The 17,728-nt window shown below is 32.2% G+C and overlaps 1 protein-coding gene across 1 annotated transcript in view; it reads right to left on the reverse strand.

Annotated features, from left to right (window-relative positions):
- The window catches only part of LOC114342409 (uncharacterized), a 58,575-nt gene extending 42,052 nt beyond the window's left edge, over positions 1–16,523 (reverse strand). The window contains exon 1 of the mRNA XM_028293214.2: positions 16,339–16,523. Coding sequence (XP_028149015.1) covers positions 16,339–16,434 — 96 coding nt within the window. The 5' untranslated portion in view covers positions 16,435–16,523. The remainder of the gene's footprint in view (positions 1–16,338) is intronic.
- Between the last annotated feature and the right edge of the window lie 1,205 nt (positions 16,524–17,728).

Consider the following 17,728-nt stretch of genomic DNA (forward strand, 5'->3'; position numbering starts at 1 on the left):
GTCAGTTTGGTTGTGTCAATTTCGTCTGGTCTGCCATCGGAACGATGTTATGTAATTTAAGAACAGTGACTCTTTCATTGTTTAAAATACCATTGTTTAAAAAACAATTTTTTAAAAGACAGTTGAAAATAAATAAAGGAATAACAGGTGCCTGTTGTTTGAGATAATGAACGCCGCCGTGTGCATGAGTCATTTTTACTATCATATAGTTCAAATTACACAGATACCCATTATCTCTCAAATATTATATTATGATTGAAGGGAAGTTTTATCAATGAAATTCGATATTTTTAAGACATTCCAGAAGCGGCTGCAGATAAAATGTTTTAACATAATACATACATTTTTATTGTTGAAATGTTTGTCCGATGAAAATCGGTCCGGGTTAGCCGGACTTCCGGGTTATCGGGGGCCGACTTATCGAGGTTCCACTGTAGTTTAAACTACAGTAGACTCCCTCTATAACGAGAACTGAAATGGTGGACTAATTATCTCGTTATAAGCGGATCTCGTTATATCAAACAACAATAATATTGAACTACTTTAAATGGGAAATAATAATTTAAAATAATTTAAAAACAATAATATTGAAATGTTTTGATGCCTCTTACGTAGTTTATTAGGTGTCGATGGTCAACCTGAACAGTAAACAATGAGACTTCGCCGTCATAAATTGTAAATTTCCTATAATATTCAATATCGGTCGATAAACAGGCAGAAGTTTATTACAGGTGGCCGAGTTTATTAGAGCACTGGCCTCGATAATAAGACAGGTGTTGGGCATTTCTATGTACAGGCAGTTGGGGCATTTATTTATTTATGACCATTACAACGCTAAAAACAGGTAAAGACACGTATTCTTCGATTTCAATTTTCTTCGTTGTAACCAAATATGCCTCGTTATAAAGCGTTATAGTTCAATAGGAATTTCATGGGACACCTAATGTACCTCGTTATATCCGTGTTCGTTATAGAGAGAATCTACTGTATATATTGTCATCCGAAATATACAAAATGTAATGTGCAACATCTTCACGTTTGGCCCCCCCCCCCTAAAAATTTTTATATGGGCGCCCTTGCTCATTTCTCATTTACAATTCACTCAATTTTTGCCGTAGAAAAGATTTTTTCAAACCAAGTTCGAAATTAAATATCCTACAATTTCATATTTAAACATTTTTTCGTATCTCTGATGCTAATCTTTCTATTCTGAAGAAAATGGCATTTTTTACCAAACTACAAAAATTCTTTATTCGTTTTGAACTCCAGTTTTTTTTTAACTAATCATTTTAAGGCAGTTAAACTTCCAGAATCTATTAATAATACATAAATAAAGAAGAATGAATACGGCGAATGACTAAAAACACCGCTAACTTGCATTATTATGCTTCCAATTGGATTTCTCCTTTTTTTTTTTTCAAAAAAATTTATTGATTTTTTAACCGTAACTTTTTATTTTTTATCTTAGAAAGTTTGGTAAAAACGAATTTTGTAGGTTTTTACAAGATCTATAAGGCTATTAATATTAAATCCTTTTAAAATCCTCAGTCGCAAAAAGAGGTGACTTTGAAAAGGTTGGTAAGTTTTTGCATGTTATTACAAGTTTTAATTGTCAAAATAGCTGTAATAATTTTTGCCGTAAAAAAATTTTTAGGAAACCATCTTCTTGGCAATTAAATAAGCTACAATTTCCTATTTAAACATTTTTCGTATCTCTGATGCTAATCTTTTTATTCTGAAGAAAAAGGCATTTTTTACCAAATTACAAAAATTTGTTATTCGCTTTTAACTCCATTTTTTTAAACTAATCATCTTAAGCCGGTCAAACTTCTAGAACCTATTAATAATACATAAATAAAAAAGAAGACTAAATAAGGTCAATGACTAATTTAAATTAGGGTGGTGATTAGGGGGTTGCGTAGGATCACTTTTTCGCTGAAAAGAATAGGGACTGACATTCTTTTTATTATAAGTCACTTAATTTTTGAGCTAGAGACTTTTTTATTTCTGGAGATAGATATTTTTAAATACTTTAAATTAGTTCGAACAAGTTATCCTCGAAAAATGCATAGTTCTCCCGTCTTTTGACTTTGAAACTACAATATTTAGCATTTGACGAAGAAGAGCTACCATATAATAAAGTATAGCTCGATTACTAGGTATTAATCTTAAAGAAAATTAGAAAAACGGTTTTTTTTATTTTTTCAAAAGAAAAGTTGTTTTGATAAAACGAAAACTTTGTGAGTTATTAGCAGAAAACTGAAAAAACATTGATTTTTTCGATATAAAACTAACATTTTCGAAAGCTAATAAATCGAAAACTATTAATTTTATCAAAAAAATGTATTGAACGTTTTTTGCTTAGAATAAATGTTTTTACCAACTTTTGCGGTAAAAATATAATAAAAGATTTCCACCCCCGAGATTGGGTGGCAACCACCACCATGGTAAAACGCCTTTCGGCATCATATATAGATTTTGATCCTTGGACTATCCACTACTTATTCTCAAATTTTCAAGTAAATCTATCCATTCTGTAAAAATTGCGAGGTTTTGTCCTATTATGTAGCTTCATTACTTGGACTAAAAAAGATAAGATAAAAAAGCCAAACTTTAAAAAGATAACTTTTTAATATATGTGTGATCTTTCGGTATGCTTTACACATAATCCCAGAATTGCGAAATTGTGACATTTAGGTGCCGTGTCCTTATTCAGACGTTGGCCGTCATCATGTTTATAATTTTCTGTTTCCTGAACCTTTCTTTATGGGCTTCTACGCGAATTTGTAGATAAATAAAAGAAAATAAACATAAAAAATAAAGAAAAATAATGGCTAAATAAATCAAAAAACTAACTCACATTTTTTACTGAATATATTTATTTTAGTCATCGTAGTTTAGACTATTAGTAATGTACCTATTTGATAATAGTTAGAAGAATACCAGAAGAAGCCTCCACGTACTCCACGAAGATCGTAATGTACTATGATAGAATAGAGATCAATATGATTTAATCAGCTAATCCTTCACTAATCAGTTTTATAAATCTATTAGAAATTGCGACCACCTGCAATCATTTCATTTTCATTCTTCCTCTATACCCTCTTTTGAAATGGCTCTATTAAAACTGTTACAGTATAGAGGACATATCATGTGCTGATGAACGTAATAATATGCTTCGAGTCATAATGCAAGGAAAAAGTCGTATTTCCTAGTCAAACTTGAGAGCCTAGTTTGGATGTAATTCCATGGACTTCTTTAGAGCGGCGGTATCGAAGGTACGGATTGCCATGATAATGGTCAACTTTCTAAGAGGAGATGGCACATAAAGACCTAAAGTCTAAAGACCCCATAGAAAAAACTAAGAGGTTTCCAAATTTACTGCTTACATAGCAAATCAAGCCACTCTTACTAAATCGTTAAAGTGGTTTCTCCAGATTATGAACCTTTGCATCCAAAATACGCATACACACAACATAAAACAAGCCAACGTTGTACCTTGCTTAAAACTGGCAAATATTCCAACAACCCCAAACACTGTTACTGCTGTTTCACATTATAAGATTTTTGAACGTGCGAGAGATTTCTCGTGCCGTAGTTTTGTCGCACTTGTCGTTTTCACACAATAAGAATTGAGTCACACGAAGATATTTTGCTGTGTTGTTTGGTATATTATTTTTATTTACACTTTGTGGCTGAGGTAGGTACATGATACGATGTCGGATATGTATCATTACGATGTATCATTACAAATGGGTATTTTTTGTCCATACTTTTGTCCTAATGTACTGTAATGCGTATTTAATTCATTTGCAATTATTTCTATTTTGTCAGTTATTATTTCTTATGCTTTTAATTAAAATCCTTAATTTGTTCTTATAATCGTTGTTCTACTAAGTTATTTGTGGGATCTTGGATTAGCTCATCTAATTAGCTCATACAATCTATAACAATCTAATAATAGAAAAACTCAAAAGGAACATTTTGAGCTTTTTAAAATGTTCATAAGTTTTGGTCAAGATATCGATATTTTAATGGCGCGTTATGAGGCGTAAAAGCGGCTCACAGTCAAGTATGTAAGTATTTTTCGACGCTTTATCGATCGTAACTCGGCTTCTACGCAGTAAAATGAACCAATATGTAATATCCATATAAAAATGAATCGAGTTCTTTTACAGCATCATCATTGCATATAAGACGAGCATTTATGTTGTGGCGGCATACACACAATTGACGTGCCTTGATGATGTTGCAAAAGAACTAGATCCACTTTATACGGATATCATCTAGATAATTAGACTCTGAAACCCCAGAAAGTTTTAGTTTTACTGCCCACAAGAACATACTTAGTACCACCATGTAACTGTAAAAATTGCTCTAAGAACTTATGCAGATGTAAAAAAGGTGAGATTCTCTGTATATCTCGATGCAGATGCATGAAAGATAATGTTTGTAAAAATAGTATTAATAAATAATATCAACTTACTTTTTAGTTATATTTCTGAAATATTATTTTTTAATGGTTTCTGTTCTCATTTAGTACAAAAAATAGAAGACAAAGTTAATAGAATGAAAGGTGATACGAGATACAGTATGATGATTTAATTATAAAAATTATATGATAAAATTTTATTAGGATCTTCAAAAATGAAAAATGAAGATAACGTATATAATATACATAGAAATTATAATTTGCATCGTGAAACTTTACGCGGTGAGTCAATCTCGCGCCTCAGAGCGCGCTATTAAAATATCGATATCTTGGCCAAAAATAAACATACGAACATTTTATTAAGCTCAAAATGTTCCTTTTGAGTTCTTTCTATCATTATTGTTAATTAAAGTATAAATGTTTATAGCTCAAATTTGCTTGAAACCCTTATAAACAAATTAATTTACAATTTTTTTAAGAAAATTTTAACTTTAAACGGATATAACTTTAACACAAATGAAGACAAAGTAATTTAACAAACTTTCTTTGGAAGCATATTCATTAAACTTTAAAATGAGACCTTCTAAGGCTCATTTGCATGCGTAGAAGCCGAGTTACGATCGATAAAGCTTCGAAAAATACTTATTTTGCAATTTGCAATTTGCATTGTGCACTAATTTTACAATATCTTGAGTTCTAATTGGTGGATTTAAGTTTAGTAAACGTTTTCTTCTTCGTTTTTTATTAACGAACAAATTTTATTTGAAACATTCTTTTTTATCTCTTTTAGTTTATGAGCCAGAGCCTTATAAACAATTTATAAACAATTAAATTGTTTATAATAATTTTTTGACCACTCGGATCGAATTCCATCCTCGAAATTCGTAATCAGCAGCCAAAAATCCATAAGAAACCGTTGAGTTTGTCCATCAGAATTGAAAAGGACACGGTGACCTCTATTTGGCGCCTAGACTATAGAGGGTGTTCCATCAATATGTGTGAATATAAAAATATATAAATCGTATCTTTTTGTGTTAATAGGATGGAACCAAATGAATTCGGTTCCTCTTATTTCTCTTTCTGCGACGATAAAGTAAACACAACGCTATAATTTGATTTCGCTCCATATAAAATATCTATACCTTTTATTCTACGAAATTATATTTAGTTTTCCAGGGTAAAAAACTTGGTGAAAACTAGAGTAGGGCGGCGGTCACGTCTTGTGTGAAATTATCTAAAAACAACATTTAAAAAGAGGGGAACAACATTTAAAAATGAATGGATGACAGAGGGTCTTTTAAATTCTGTACATGAAAAACATAGATTGTAATGTTGTTCTGAAGCTGTTTCCTTGAGGAATTGTTATAATAAACTAGTCTAAATGGGAAATAAGCCACAATTTAACTAAAAAAATAATTTTATTAACGTTTCGACGCCCAAATCGGATGTCGGAAATGTTAATAAAATCATTTTTTTAGTTCATTTGTGGCTTATTTCCCATTTAGAATAGTTTACTACATATATGTATGAGCTAATTAGATGAGCTAATCCAAGATCCCACAAATAACTTAGTAGAACAACGATTATAAGAACAAATTAAGGATTTTAATTAAAAGCATAAGAAATAATAACTGACAAAATAGAAATAATTGCAAATGAATTAAATACGCATTACAGTACATTAGGACAAAAGTATGGACAAAAAATACCCATTTGTAATGATACATCGTAATGATACATATCCGACATCGTATCATGTACCTACCTCAGCCACAAAGTGTAAATAAAAATAATATACCAAACAACACAGCAAAATATCTTCGTGTGACTCAATTCTTATTGTGTGAAAACGACAAGTGCGACAAAACTACGGCACGAGAAATCTCTCGCACGTTCAAAAATCTTATAATGTGAAACAGCAGTAACAGTGTTTGGGGTTGTTGGAATATTTGCCAGTTTTAAGCAAGGTACAACGTTGGCTTGTTTTATGTTGTGTGTATGCGTATTTTGGATGCAAAGGTTCATAATCTGGAGAAACCACTTTAACGATTTAGTAAGAGTGGCTTGATTTGCTATGTAAGCAGTAAATTTGGGAACCTCTTAGTTTTTTCTATGGGGTCTTTAGACTTTAGGTCTTTATGTGCCATCTCCTCTTAGAAAGTTGACCATTATCATGGCAATCCGTACCTTCGATACCGCCGCTCTAAAGAAGTCCATGGAATTACATCCAAACTAGGCTCTCAAGTTTGACTAGGAAATACGACTTTTTCCTTGCATTATGACTCGAAGCATATTATTACGTTCATCAGCACATGATATGTCCTCTATACTGTAACAGTTTTAATAGAGCCATTTCAAAAGAGGGTATAGAGGAAGAATGAAAATGAAATGATTGCAGGTGGTCGCAATTTCTAATAGATTTATAAAACTGATTAGTGAAGGATTAGCTGATTAAATCATATTGATCTCTATTCTATCATAGTACATTACGATCTTCGTGGAGTACGTGGAGGCTTCTTCTGGTATTCTTCTAACTATTATCAAATAGGTACATTACTAATAGTCTAAACTACGATGACTAAAATAAATATATTCAGTAAAAAATGTGAGTTAGTTTTTTGATTTATTTAGCCATTATTTTTCTTTATTTTTTATGTTTATTTTCTTTTATTTATCTACAAATTCGCGGAGAAGCCCATAAAGAAAGGTTCAGGAAACAGAAAATTATAAACATGATGACGGCCAACGTCTGAATAAGGACACGGCACCTAAATGTCACAATTTCGCAATTCTGGGATTATGTGTAAAGCATACCGAAAGATCACACATATATTAAAAAGTTATCTTTTTAAAGTTTGGCTTTTTTATCTTATCTTTTTTAGTCCAAGTAATGAAGCTACATAATAGGACAAAACCTCGCAATTTTTACAGAATGGATAGATTTACTTGAAAATTTGAGAATAAGTAGTGGATAGTCCAAGGATCAAAATCTATATATGATGCCGAAAGGCGTTTTACCATGGTGGTGGTTGCCACCCAATCTCGGGGGTGGAAATCTTTTATTATATTTTTACCGCAAAAGTTGGTAAAAACATTTATTCTAAGCAAAAAACGTTCAATACATTTTTTTGATAAAATTAATAGTTTTCCATTTATTAGCTTTCGAAAATGTTAGTTTTATATCGAAAAAATCAATGTTTTTTCAGTTTTCTGCTAATAACTCACAAAGTTTTCGTTTTATCAAAACAACTTTTCTTTTGAAAAAATAAAAAAAACCGTTTTTCTAATTTTCTTTAAGATTAATACCTAGTAATCGAGCTATACTTTATTATATGGTAGCTCTTCTTCGTCAAATGCTAAATATTGTAGTTTCAAAGTCAAAAGACGGGAGAACTATGCATTTTTCGAGGATAACTTGTTCGAACTAATTTAAAGTATTTAAAAATATCTATCTCCAGAAATAAAAAAGTCTCTAGCTCAAAAATTAAGTGACTTATAATAAAAAGAATGTCAGTCCCTATTCTTTTCAGCGAAAAAGTGATCCTACGCAACCCCCTAATCACCACCCTAATTTAAATTAGTCATTGACCTTATTTAGTCTTCTTTTTTATTTATGTATTATTAATAGGTTCTAGAAGTTTGACCGGCTTAAAATGATTAGTTTAAAAAAATGGAGTTAAAAGCGAATAACAAATTTTTGTAATTTGGTAAAAAATGCCTTTTTCTTCAGAATAAAAAGATTAGCATCAGAGATACGAAAAATGTTTAAATAGGAAATTGTAGCTTATTTAATTGCCAAGAAGATGGTTTCCTAAAAATTTTTTTACGGCAAAAATTATTACAGCTATTTTGACAATTAAAACTTGTAATAACATGCAAAAACTTACCAACCTTTTCAAAGTCACCTCTTTTTGCGACTGAGGATTTTAAAAGGATTTAATATTAATAGCCTTATAGATCTTGTAAAAACCTACAAAATTCGTTTTTACCAAACTTTCTAAGATAAAAAATAAAAAGTTACGGTTAAAAAATCAATAAATTTTTTTGAAAAAAAAAAAAGGAGAAATCCAATTGGAAGCATAATAATGCAAGTTAGCGGTGTTTTTAGTCATTCGCCGTATTCATTCTTCTTTATTTATGTATTATTAATAGATTCTGGAAGTTTAACTGCCTTAAAATGATTAGTTAAAAAAAAACTGGCCATGAAAAGGAGTACAGGGATCATTTTAATGGCATATTTTATTGCTAATTAATTGCTCTTGATTGGTAAATTAACCAATCCCGAAAAACTACCCCATCATCCCCTAGCGCAAAACTCACCCCCGAAATAATGATTAAAATCGAAAATTCAACCCCAAGGAATTAATTGCTAATTTATTGCTAATTTATCACGGAAAGAAAAAATTGATTGCTGTAGCCGTTTCCGAGAAACAGTGGGTGCTACTAGCTTTATGGTAAAGCTAGCAGCACCCACCCTATATCTCGACAATGAAAAGGAGTACAGGGCCCACTTTAACGGCATATTTTATTGCTAATTAATTGCTCTTGATCGATATATTACCCAATTCCTAAAAACTACCCCATCATCTCCTAACGCAAAACTCACCCCCGAAAAAATGATTAAAATCGAAAATTCAACCCCAAGGAATTAATTGCTAATTTATTTCGAAAAGAAAAAAATATTGCTGTAGCCGTTTCCGAGAAACAGTGGGTGCTGCTAGCTTTACGGTAAAGCTAGAACCACTAAAGCTAGCAGCACCCAAGCTATATCTCGGTAAGGGAAAGGGTACAAGACCCATCTTAGCGGCATATTTTATTGCTAATTAATTGCTCTTGTTATACATTAAAAAATCCCGAAAAACTACCCTATCATTCCCTAGCGCAAAATTCACCCCCGAAAAAATGATGAAACTAGATTATTCAACCCCACGGAATTAGTTGCTAAGTTATTACGGAAAGAAAAAATTTATTGCTGTATCCGTTTCTAAGAAGCAATAGTTATGCCAACTTTACGGTAAAAACAATCATAGGTATATTTCGACTATTCTCGACAATGATAAGGACTATTATAGGGCCCATCTTAGCGGCATATATTATATTAGTAAAAGTACCCTATTAATCCTCACCCTAGCAAAAAACTCACTCCAAAAGTCGAGATATCGGTCAAAACTACAAAGCCTGAAAAAGTGAAATGCGAAGTATTAATTACCTACTAATAGTATGGGAGAAAAGTATGCTAAATGTGCAGTCACTCGAGCGCTTTGGCGATCTACTGGGTTGTGAAGAGTAGGTACTAAAACCAAAAAAAATGTAAGTAAAGTTTTCCATTTTAGTGGTGACTTTCCATTTTTTATTTAATTTCCCATTTACAACAATTGTTTTGCATGTACTTAACTTACCTTATCTTAATCTGATGATTTGGAGTTTTTCTAAGGATAGATTTTTTTTCGCCCCCCCCCTTCACGAGCTACCCTGTATTAAGAGCCAATATATGGTAGAGGTACATTTACAGGGTACAAGGTTTCTCCCCATATGATAATCTGACGCGCTCGAGTAACTGCAAAAACCCCCGCTTGGGCTCCCCTACCATAATTTATTTCTGAAGTTTTTTGCCAAGAAACAATTTATTGTTGCAACTTGCAAGTGTTTACTGTTTACATAATAGTATTATATAGTATAGTATATTATAAAATTAATAATAATGACAACTACTAAATAATGACAAATATTTTTATTATAGATGATTGGTGATTACTAGAGTTCGGATTTAAAAGCATAAAGAAACGCAAAAAAGCGCTTAAAAAGCATAACAATTTTACGAAAAAAAGCATTTTATTATACAAAAAAGCATGAAAATAAGCATATAAATTTTGACAAACCATTTTTTTAAAGAAAATATATATAATTATCTCTAGGCTTAGCTTAAGAACTAGTAAAGACCTATTATAAATTTAATAATAAAATAAAATAAACAAAATTATATAGATAACTGAAACAAAAATGCTTTAACCTAATTTTTATCGACACGTTTTAGATGAAGGAAAATATATCATTTTTGTTTAAAGCATGAAATAACTAATTACTCATTTAAACGTTCCATCGTAAAGTTTCGGCACCTATCACTCAAAACATTTTTGTATATCTAAAAGCTTCTTTCAACGTCCACATTGGTTATCGGTGCACAGTTCTGCCGGATCCATGGTTATATCTTCAGCGTGTTCTCAATTTAAAATTGAAAATATTTTCTTCATCTTTTGAAATCCTTAGTTTTTTGTTAATACATCTTTGAAGTTTGTTAATACTATCTGACCAATTTTTCCAGGGATACCTTCCATCTTTTTTTCAAAACTGTTTATTTTTTGGATCGACTCAACTAATGACATTTGCTGTTTCTCCAAATATTTTATTGTTTCACTCACAGAACAAAAGTTGCTATTTTATCGATTTGTTAGCAGTATCTTCAAGTTCCAATACGAAGTTTTTAAAATTTTCGAAATATTCGGCGTAGTATAGAGCTGCATCTAACCATTTACCCCACCGAGTTAACACTGCTTCCGGTGGTAATGGTATGTTGGGGAATCTGTCTCTAAAAAGTTGCACCCTTAAAGGAGCTTTATTGAATTTTTTTTCCATTTTTTATCAACTCATTAACAAGTGGAAATTGCAGCCGTATAGTCTTAGCAACGCGATTCAGGCCGTGTGCTAGACACGTACAGTGATTTAGATTTGGATAAAACACTTTAAGATTTGATGCCGTTTTGATCATATTGATATTTGATGCGTCGAAAAGCATTAATACTATTTTGTTGGTGGGCACAGCCTCGGGAAGATAAAAATTTACTAAAGCGTCATTTACGAATCTTGAAACTGTATTGTTATTTATTGCTTCTAGTTCTTTTGAGCACACTGAATAACACTTCGTCAAGATTTCTTCGTGAAGTAAGCCAATGAAGTAATTAGCGACGTATCTTCCACAAATATATGTAGCCTCGTCCACAGAAAACCAGATGTAATTGTTTCCCACTAGGGTTTTTACTTGTTTTCTGGTTTTATTTTAAATGCAAATAACATATTTTTTCGCAGAGTATTTTCATCCGGCACATGTCTTCAATAGTAGGTACTTTTCCAAAAATGATTTAAAACTTTCATTTTGCAATTTATTTAAAGGGAGATCAGAGTCCAAAATTGCACTACATAGATCAAAATTAAATTTCTTCTGTTCGCAAATGCAAAAAATGATAATAGTATATAAAAAAGCACCAAATAAGCACAACAATTCAAAAAAAGCATAATAATTTTTAAAAAAAGCAAAAAAGCATAAAAAGGGGCTGTCAAAATGACTTATTTTTGCATATTTCGTTCATATTTAAAAAGAAACTAGTCCTGCTTGTATTATTTACCATAAGCATTATGCTTAGAAATCCGGACTCTAGTGATTACTAACTCAGTAGTATTAATGTAGTATGTATTCTCAGGTCTCGCTGGCTACTGATACCGCATATACAACGTTCCATTATGCAAAAATTATGTATTTAGTAATTAAGACCAGTTGATACAGGGTTTCTATTAATCATTGGTGCAGTCAGTAGAAAGGTGAATAATGCAATTTATTGCTCTACCCCTTTCCAAAAAAAAAAACAAAAAATATTTTAGCTTCATACTTGCTACAAGGTATTACATACCCGTCTACCGATTGTTTCTCGGAAGGAGGGGAATTGATAAAAGGCATAGAACTATAACAAAAAACTCAAAAAAAACTTTACTGTCCAAAAAATGGTAATATAGTCTACCTCGTCCAGTGCTATTTTATAGTAAATATCGATTTTTAATCAATAAATATACAAACTTCAAATCAGCGTTTTTAAAAATAAAATTTTAATGATCGCATTTTATGATTCACGGACGCCGGTTAACTAAATAATAATTAGACTCCCACGTTCATGAGATAATATTATACATAAGCAAATTACATTGAATGTGCCTTGTCCTCCCAAAAGTATCTATAAATACTTTTGGGAAATATATTATTTCGGTAGATATTATGTCTTAGTTTGATTTATTTCTGATTTATTAAGCTTAGCCGTTTATTTCAGTTTTGATAATGGACCTATAAAAATACAAGAATAAAGAAAGAAAAATAAAGACAAGAATACCAAAATGCTCTCTAAATAAAACTCAACGGAATCAGAGAGGAAGGTAACTGTAGAGGAGGAACAGACAATAATTAATAAAAACAATAATAATGGAATCTTCAGAAGAAACTGTCGTAAATGCCAAAAGGCAAAGAAACGTGGAATGAAATGATGATGAATTCAGAACTGCAGTAGAGGAAAAAAGCAAGCTAGGCTTAACCAACTTCAAAGAAAGACAAGAAATGTGAGAGAAATTTATAACGAAACGAGAATACAAGCGACTAGAATATGCAGAAGAAAAAAAGAGAGGCTTTGAAAAAACAAGTACAGGAAATCCTAGAGCTTAACAACAGACACGAAAGCAGAAAATTCTACAAAAGAATAAAAGAAAGCACACAGTCATTTAGCCAAAAATTGGCGATATCCAAAGACAACGACGGAGAACTACTAACAGAGAACCAAAAAATTATAATGAAAGAATACTTCGAGGAAAACCTAATGCAGACAATGAAAATGATCAAAACGAGACAATATAATACGGCGGAGCAGCAAATTGAAAACCCGGGCTATGAAGAAGTACTTCAAATAGTAAAGAAACTAAAAAACAATAAAGCGCAAGGAACAGACGAAATTGTCTTCTTCTTCTTCTTCTTTTTACTTTATAAATAGGCTCAATGTCTGTTTTACTTCGGTTTTTAGCCTCAATTAACGTTGTCTGACCATCTTTTCCTCGATCGTCCCAATGATCTTGTTCCATTTGGCGATTTGTCTCTTGCTATTCGCACTATTCTATTTTCTGTCATTCTTCCTATGTTGTGTTTCCACATGTTTATTTCTTCTATACCACATCTCGTTCGCATTTCTTCACTTCTTACTCTGCCTTTTAGAGTATGGTTTGTTATTTTTCGTAAGACTTTCATTTCTGCTACTTCCAGTAGTCTTTGTGTTTTTGCCGTATCTGCTCTTGTTTTTTGTTTCCGTTGTGAGTGTGAGGCATTTGTTTCTCCAGATTGTGTTGTTGGGACATCCTGGCTGTGTTTGCCATGTTCACTTGTTTTTGTACTTATTCTTTCACTTTTATTCCCAAGTATTCCGTTTCCATCGCTTGTTCTATTATTTTGTTATTTACGACCAGTTTACATCGTCTCGGTTCCGCTGATATCACTCTCGATTTAGTTTTCTCTGTTGAGATCACCATTTTGTATATGAGCGCCATGTCTTCGAATTATTTAATTAATCTTTGTAGGTTATCTTCATTTTCGGCTGTTATTATGGCGTCGTCGGCGTAGCATATTATCTTTATTTCCTTTTCTCCCATTCTATATCCTCTTCTTTTTAACTTTCTTTATTATTTCATCCATTATCAGATTAAATATTAATGGGCTCAGCGAATCTCGTTGTCCAATGCCAGTTTCATACTGGCATTTATACAGATAGGTTGCGTTAGTTTTCATTTACGTCTTACCATCGCTATGCTATCTTCATATATATTATATTCTCAATGGTTTTTACTAAGTCCAGTGCTATTCCCTTTTCATATAATAAATGTGTCGCGTTCCGAATTCTCACTCTATCAAGCGCTTTCTCCAAATCTATCAGCCACATAATATATGCTAATTTATTATATTCCAGCGACTTTTCTTTTACTTGTCATTACAAAAACTGCATCCGTGCATCATGATCTTCCTGTCCGAAATCCTTGCTGTTCCTCTTGCATAGTTATTCGTTCGTTTATCTTTGTCGCTATAATTCTTGTTGTCAATTTGAGTGTTGTATTTAAAAGATTTATTGCTCGATATTTATTGGGGTCTTTCTTATCTCCTTTCTTGAAGAACCTCAGCATGATCGCTCTTCTCCATTCATCTGGTATTCTGTTCGTGGCGATTATTTTCTGAATAAGAAGTTGCAGTTGTTGTACACCACCACATTATAAGAGTTCATTTGGTATTTGATTTTATTTGGTGTTTCCGGTAAAGATTTTTCGTTTTCTTTTTTAAAAATTTCTGTCAGGAAGGCCACCCATGTATCCTCTTTTATGTGTTCTATTTCAACTAGTTCTTTCATTTCGCTTCTTTGTTGTCTTATGAAGCGCCTTGTTTCTGTTGTCCATAGAAATATATCTCTAGTCCTTTTGTGAATCTTTCCCAGTATAATCTGTTATTGTTTTTCTTACCAATTGATGAGTTTCAGTTCTTACTCTTTTATAGTTTTCATATGATTCATTCGTTTTTTCTGACCTATATTTTAGGAAAGCTTTCTTTTTTTTTTGGTGACAGTTTTATTTAACCTCTAGTGTAAACCATGGTGTTTTCGTTGACCACTTTTGGTTTTTGTTTATTATTTTCGTTCCAGGGGCTTCTCCGGTAGCGTCCAGAATATTTACAGAATTGACAGGACGGAATTTTGACAGAAATATTAAAAATAATTAGCAATAAAATTGGTCGTCAAGATGGACCCTGTACCCATTTTTCTTGCCGAGATATAGCTTTTACCGTAAAGCTAGCAGCACCCACTGTTTCTCGGAAACGGCTACAGCAGTAAATTTTTTCCTTTTGTAATAAATTAGCAATAAATTAGTAATTAATTCCTTGGGGTTGAATTTTCGATTTTCATAATTTTTTCGGGGGTGAGTTTCGCGCTAGGGGATGATGGGGTAGTTTTTCGAGATTGGTTAATATATCAATCAAGAGCAATTAATTAGCAATAAAATATGCCGTTAAAATGGGTCCTGTATTCCTTTTCATTGTCGAGATATAGGGTGGGTACTGCTAGCTTTACCGTAAAGCTAGCAGCACCCACTGTTTCTCGGAAATGGCTACAGTAGTAAATTTTTTCTTTCCGTAATAAATTAGCAATAAATTAGCAATTAATTCCTTGGGGTTGAATTTTCGATTTTCATCATCTTTTTGGGGGTGAGTTTTACGCTAGGGGATGATGGGGTAGTTTTTTGGGTTTGGTTAATATACCAATCAAGAGCAATTAAATAGCAATAAAATATGCCGTTAAAATGATCCCTGTACTCCTTTTCATTGCCGAGATATAGAGTGGGTGCTGCTAGCTTTACCGTAAAGCTAGCAGCACCCACTGTTTCTCGGAAACGGCTACAGCAATAAATTTTTTCTTTCCGTAATAAATTAGCAATAAATTAGCAATTAATTCCTTGGGGTTGAATTTTCGATTTTCATCAACTTTTTGGAGGTGAGTTTTACGCTAGGGGATGATGGGGTAGCATTTCAGGATTGGTTAATATACCAATCAAGAGCAATTAAATAGCAATAAAATATGCCGTTAAAATGATCCCTGTACTCCTTTTCATTGCCGAGATATAGAGTGGGTGCTGCTAGCTTTACCGTAAAGCTAGCAGCACCCACTGTTTCTCGGAAACGGCTACAGCAATAAATTTTTCCTTTGCGTAATAAATTAGCAATAAAATATAGTCTTAGTCTGAATTTGGTCTTATGAAGTGGTGCTGCTGACTTTACCGACATGAAAAACAGTTGTGTTTAGAACTCTTTAGTGACGTATTAGTAGGTATAATATAATAAGTATGGATTGCCGTCGAAGGTCAACCAAAAAAGAAGATGTATTTGGTGATTTTTCTAGTGACGTTCTTGGGTGTGAATCTGTCTTTTTAGTTTATTCCTCCTGATTTAAAAGCAAACTTTAGTTAAATCAAATTGTAGTAGAATGATAACTAACATACAGACTTCAAAGATGCGTTACTAACCTTAAATTTATAAAAACATGTGGAAAAATTATATAGATATTATTTACCGCTACAAGAGGACTCCATTGATTATCTCGTTCAAATTTCTTACATGAGCATTTTTCTTTATAAAAACTCCCACACAGTCTGTCTGTCCTGTCCATTTTGAGACAATTTTTCACTTTATTTATGCATAATTATTCCTAAATTGACATTATTAAAATGCCATGTCATCTCGGTGGGACCGTGCAAGTTCGGCAAAGCGACCTCTATTTCTACGCTCTGTACTTTTATTCGCACTTTTAATTATATTGGCCAATTATATTAGTCCTGGTTGCTGGATAATTGTCAAGACCATAGTCCAAAAAAATAATAAGAAGAAAAAATAAGATGCAGGTTATGTTTAGCAAACGTAAACAATTGTATGTAGTAAATAAAATCAGTTATTAAAATGCAGTACTGCAAGAAAAATACAATTAATTAAATTTACCTTTATATAATAATTGCATATCATATCAATATTGTGAAGCAATATATAATTTTTCTGCGTCAATGACAGAAGGTATGAAATATACGTCAATTTGACAATTTCAATTGACAATATGAATTATTTAAGATAGTTGCAATATTTCTCCGCGACTCGCGCACGGTCGTTTCTCGTTTCCCTTTCCAAGTACTTGCACACCGCGAATAGTGATTAAACTCTAAAATTGGATATAAAGGGCGAGCGGTTTACCCCTCAAGACGCTTTTGAAAACAGAATACACTAATACACCGACTATTTTTTGCATTTCTAATGCACTAAACCTTTTTTATTAGATTCTATTCTAATAAGTTGAAACGTATTTTTTTTTTATTTTTCCAAGTGGGCCGGCAGTTGTTGTACAAATAACTTAGTACTTATACAAAAAAGAAATTTCACCGAATTGGTTCGGAATCATTTTTTAGGCGTATCTCATAGAAATAAACACTTGTCTCTCTTGGTAATTTTTCGAAAAATGCTTCCGTTTCGAGTTATTTGTAGTTTTTTGTTAAAAAAATGCCCTAATTAGTGATTTTGCGATTTTTTGTCTAAAAAACTACTAAATGAATTGCAATTCTACAAAAAGCTTTATAATCTTTAAACCTTCAAGTAGGTACAAGTAAGGATATTTTGACAAGGATCAATGGTTTTATCTCGCTGACACGATGGATCCAAACTTAGACCTTTCCTTGTCTAAGGATCCAAATATTTCGAATACCTCTACGGTTGCCGGGTAGGTAAATACTTACCTTACACGTGTACAACGGTTGCAGTGATTCAGTTCGTTCCTTATGTACGTATTTTTTATTCTATTTATTTTTGTAACACCTTTAACTCTTCTTAAAAACCACATCTCTATGCCATGCATGCATATTGCTCTTTTGGCGTTTACGTGATACAGTTGTAGCGTTTTCTCTAGTCTGCTCTGCTATTGA

This window comes from Diabrotica virgifera, chromosome 7, assembly GCF_917563875.1.
Source record: "Diabrotica virgifera virgifera chromosome 7, PGI_DIABVI_V3a".
NCBI lineage: Eukaryota > Metazoa > Arthropoda > Insecta > Coleoptera > Chrysomelidae > Diabrotica > Diabrotica virgifera.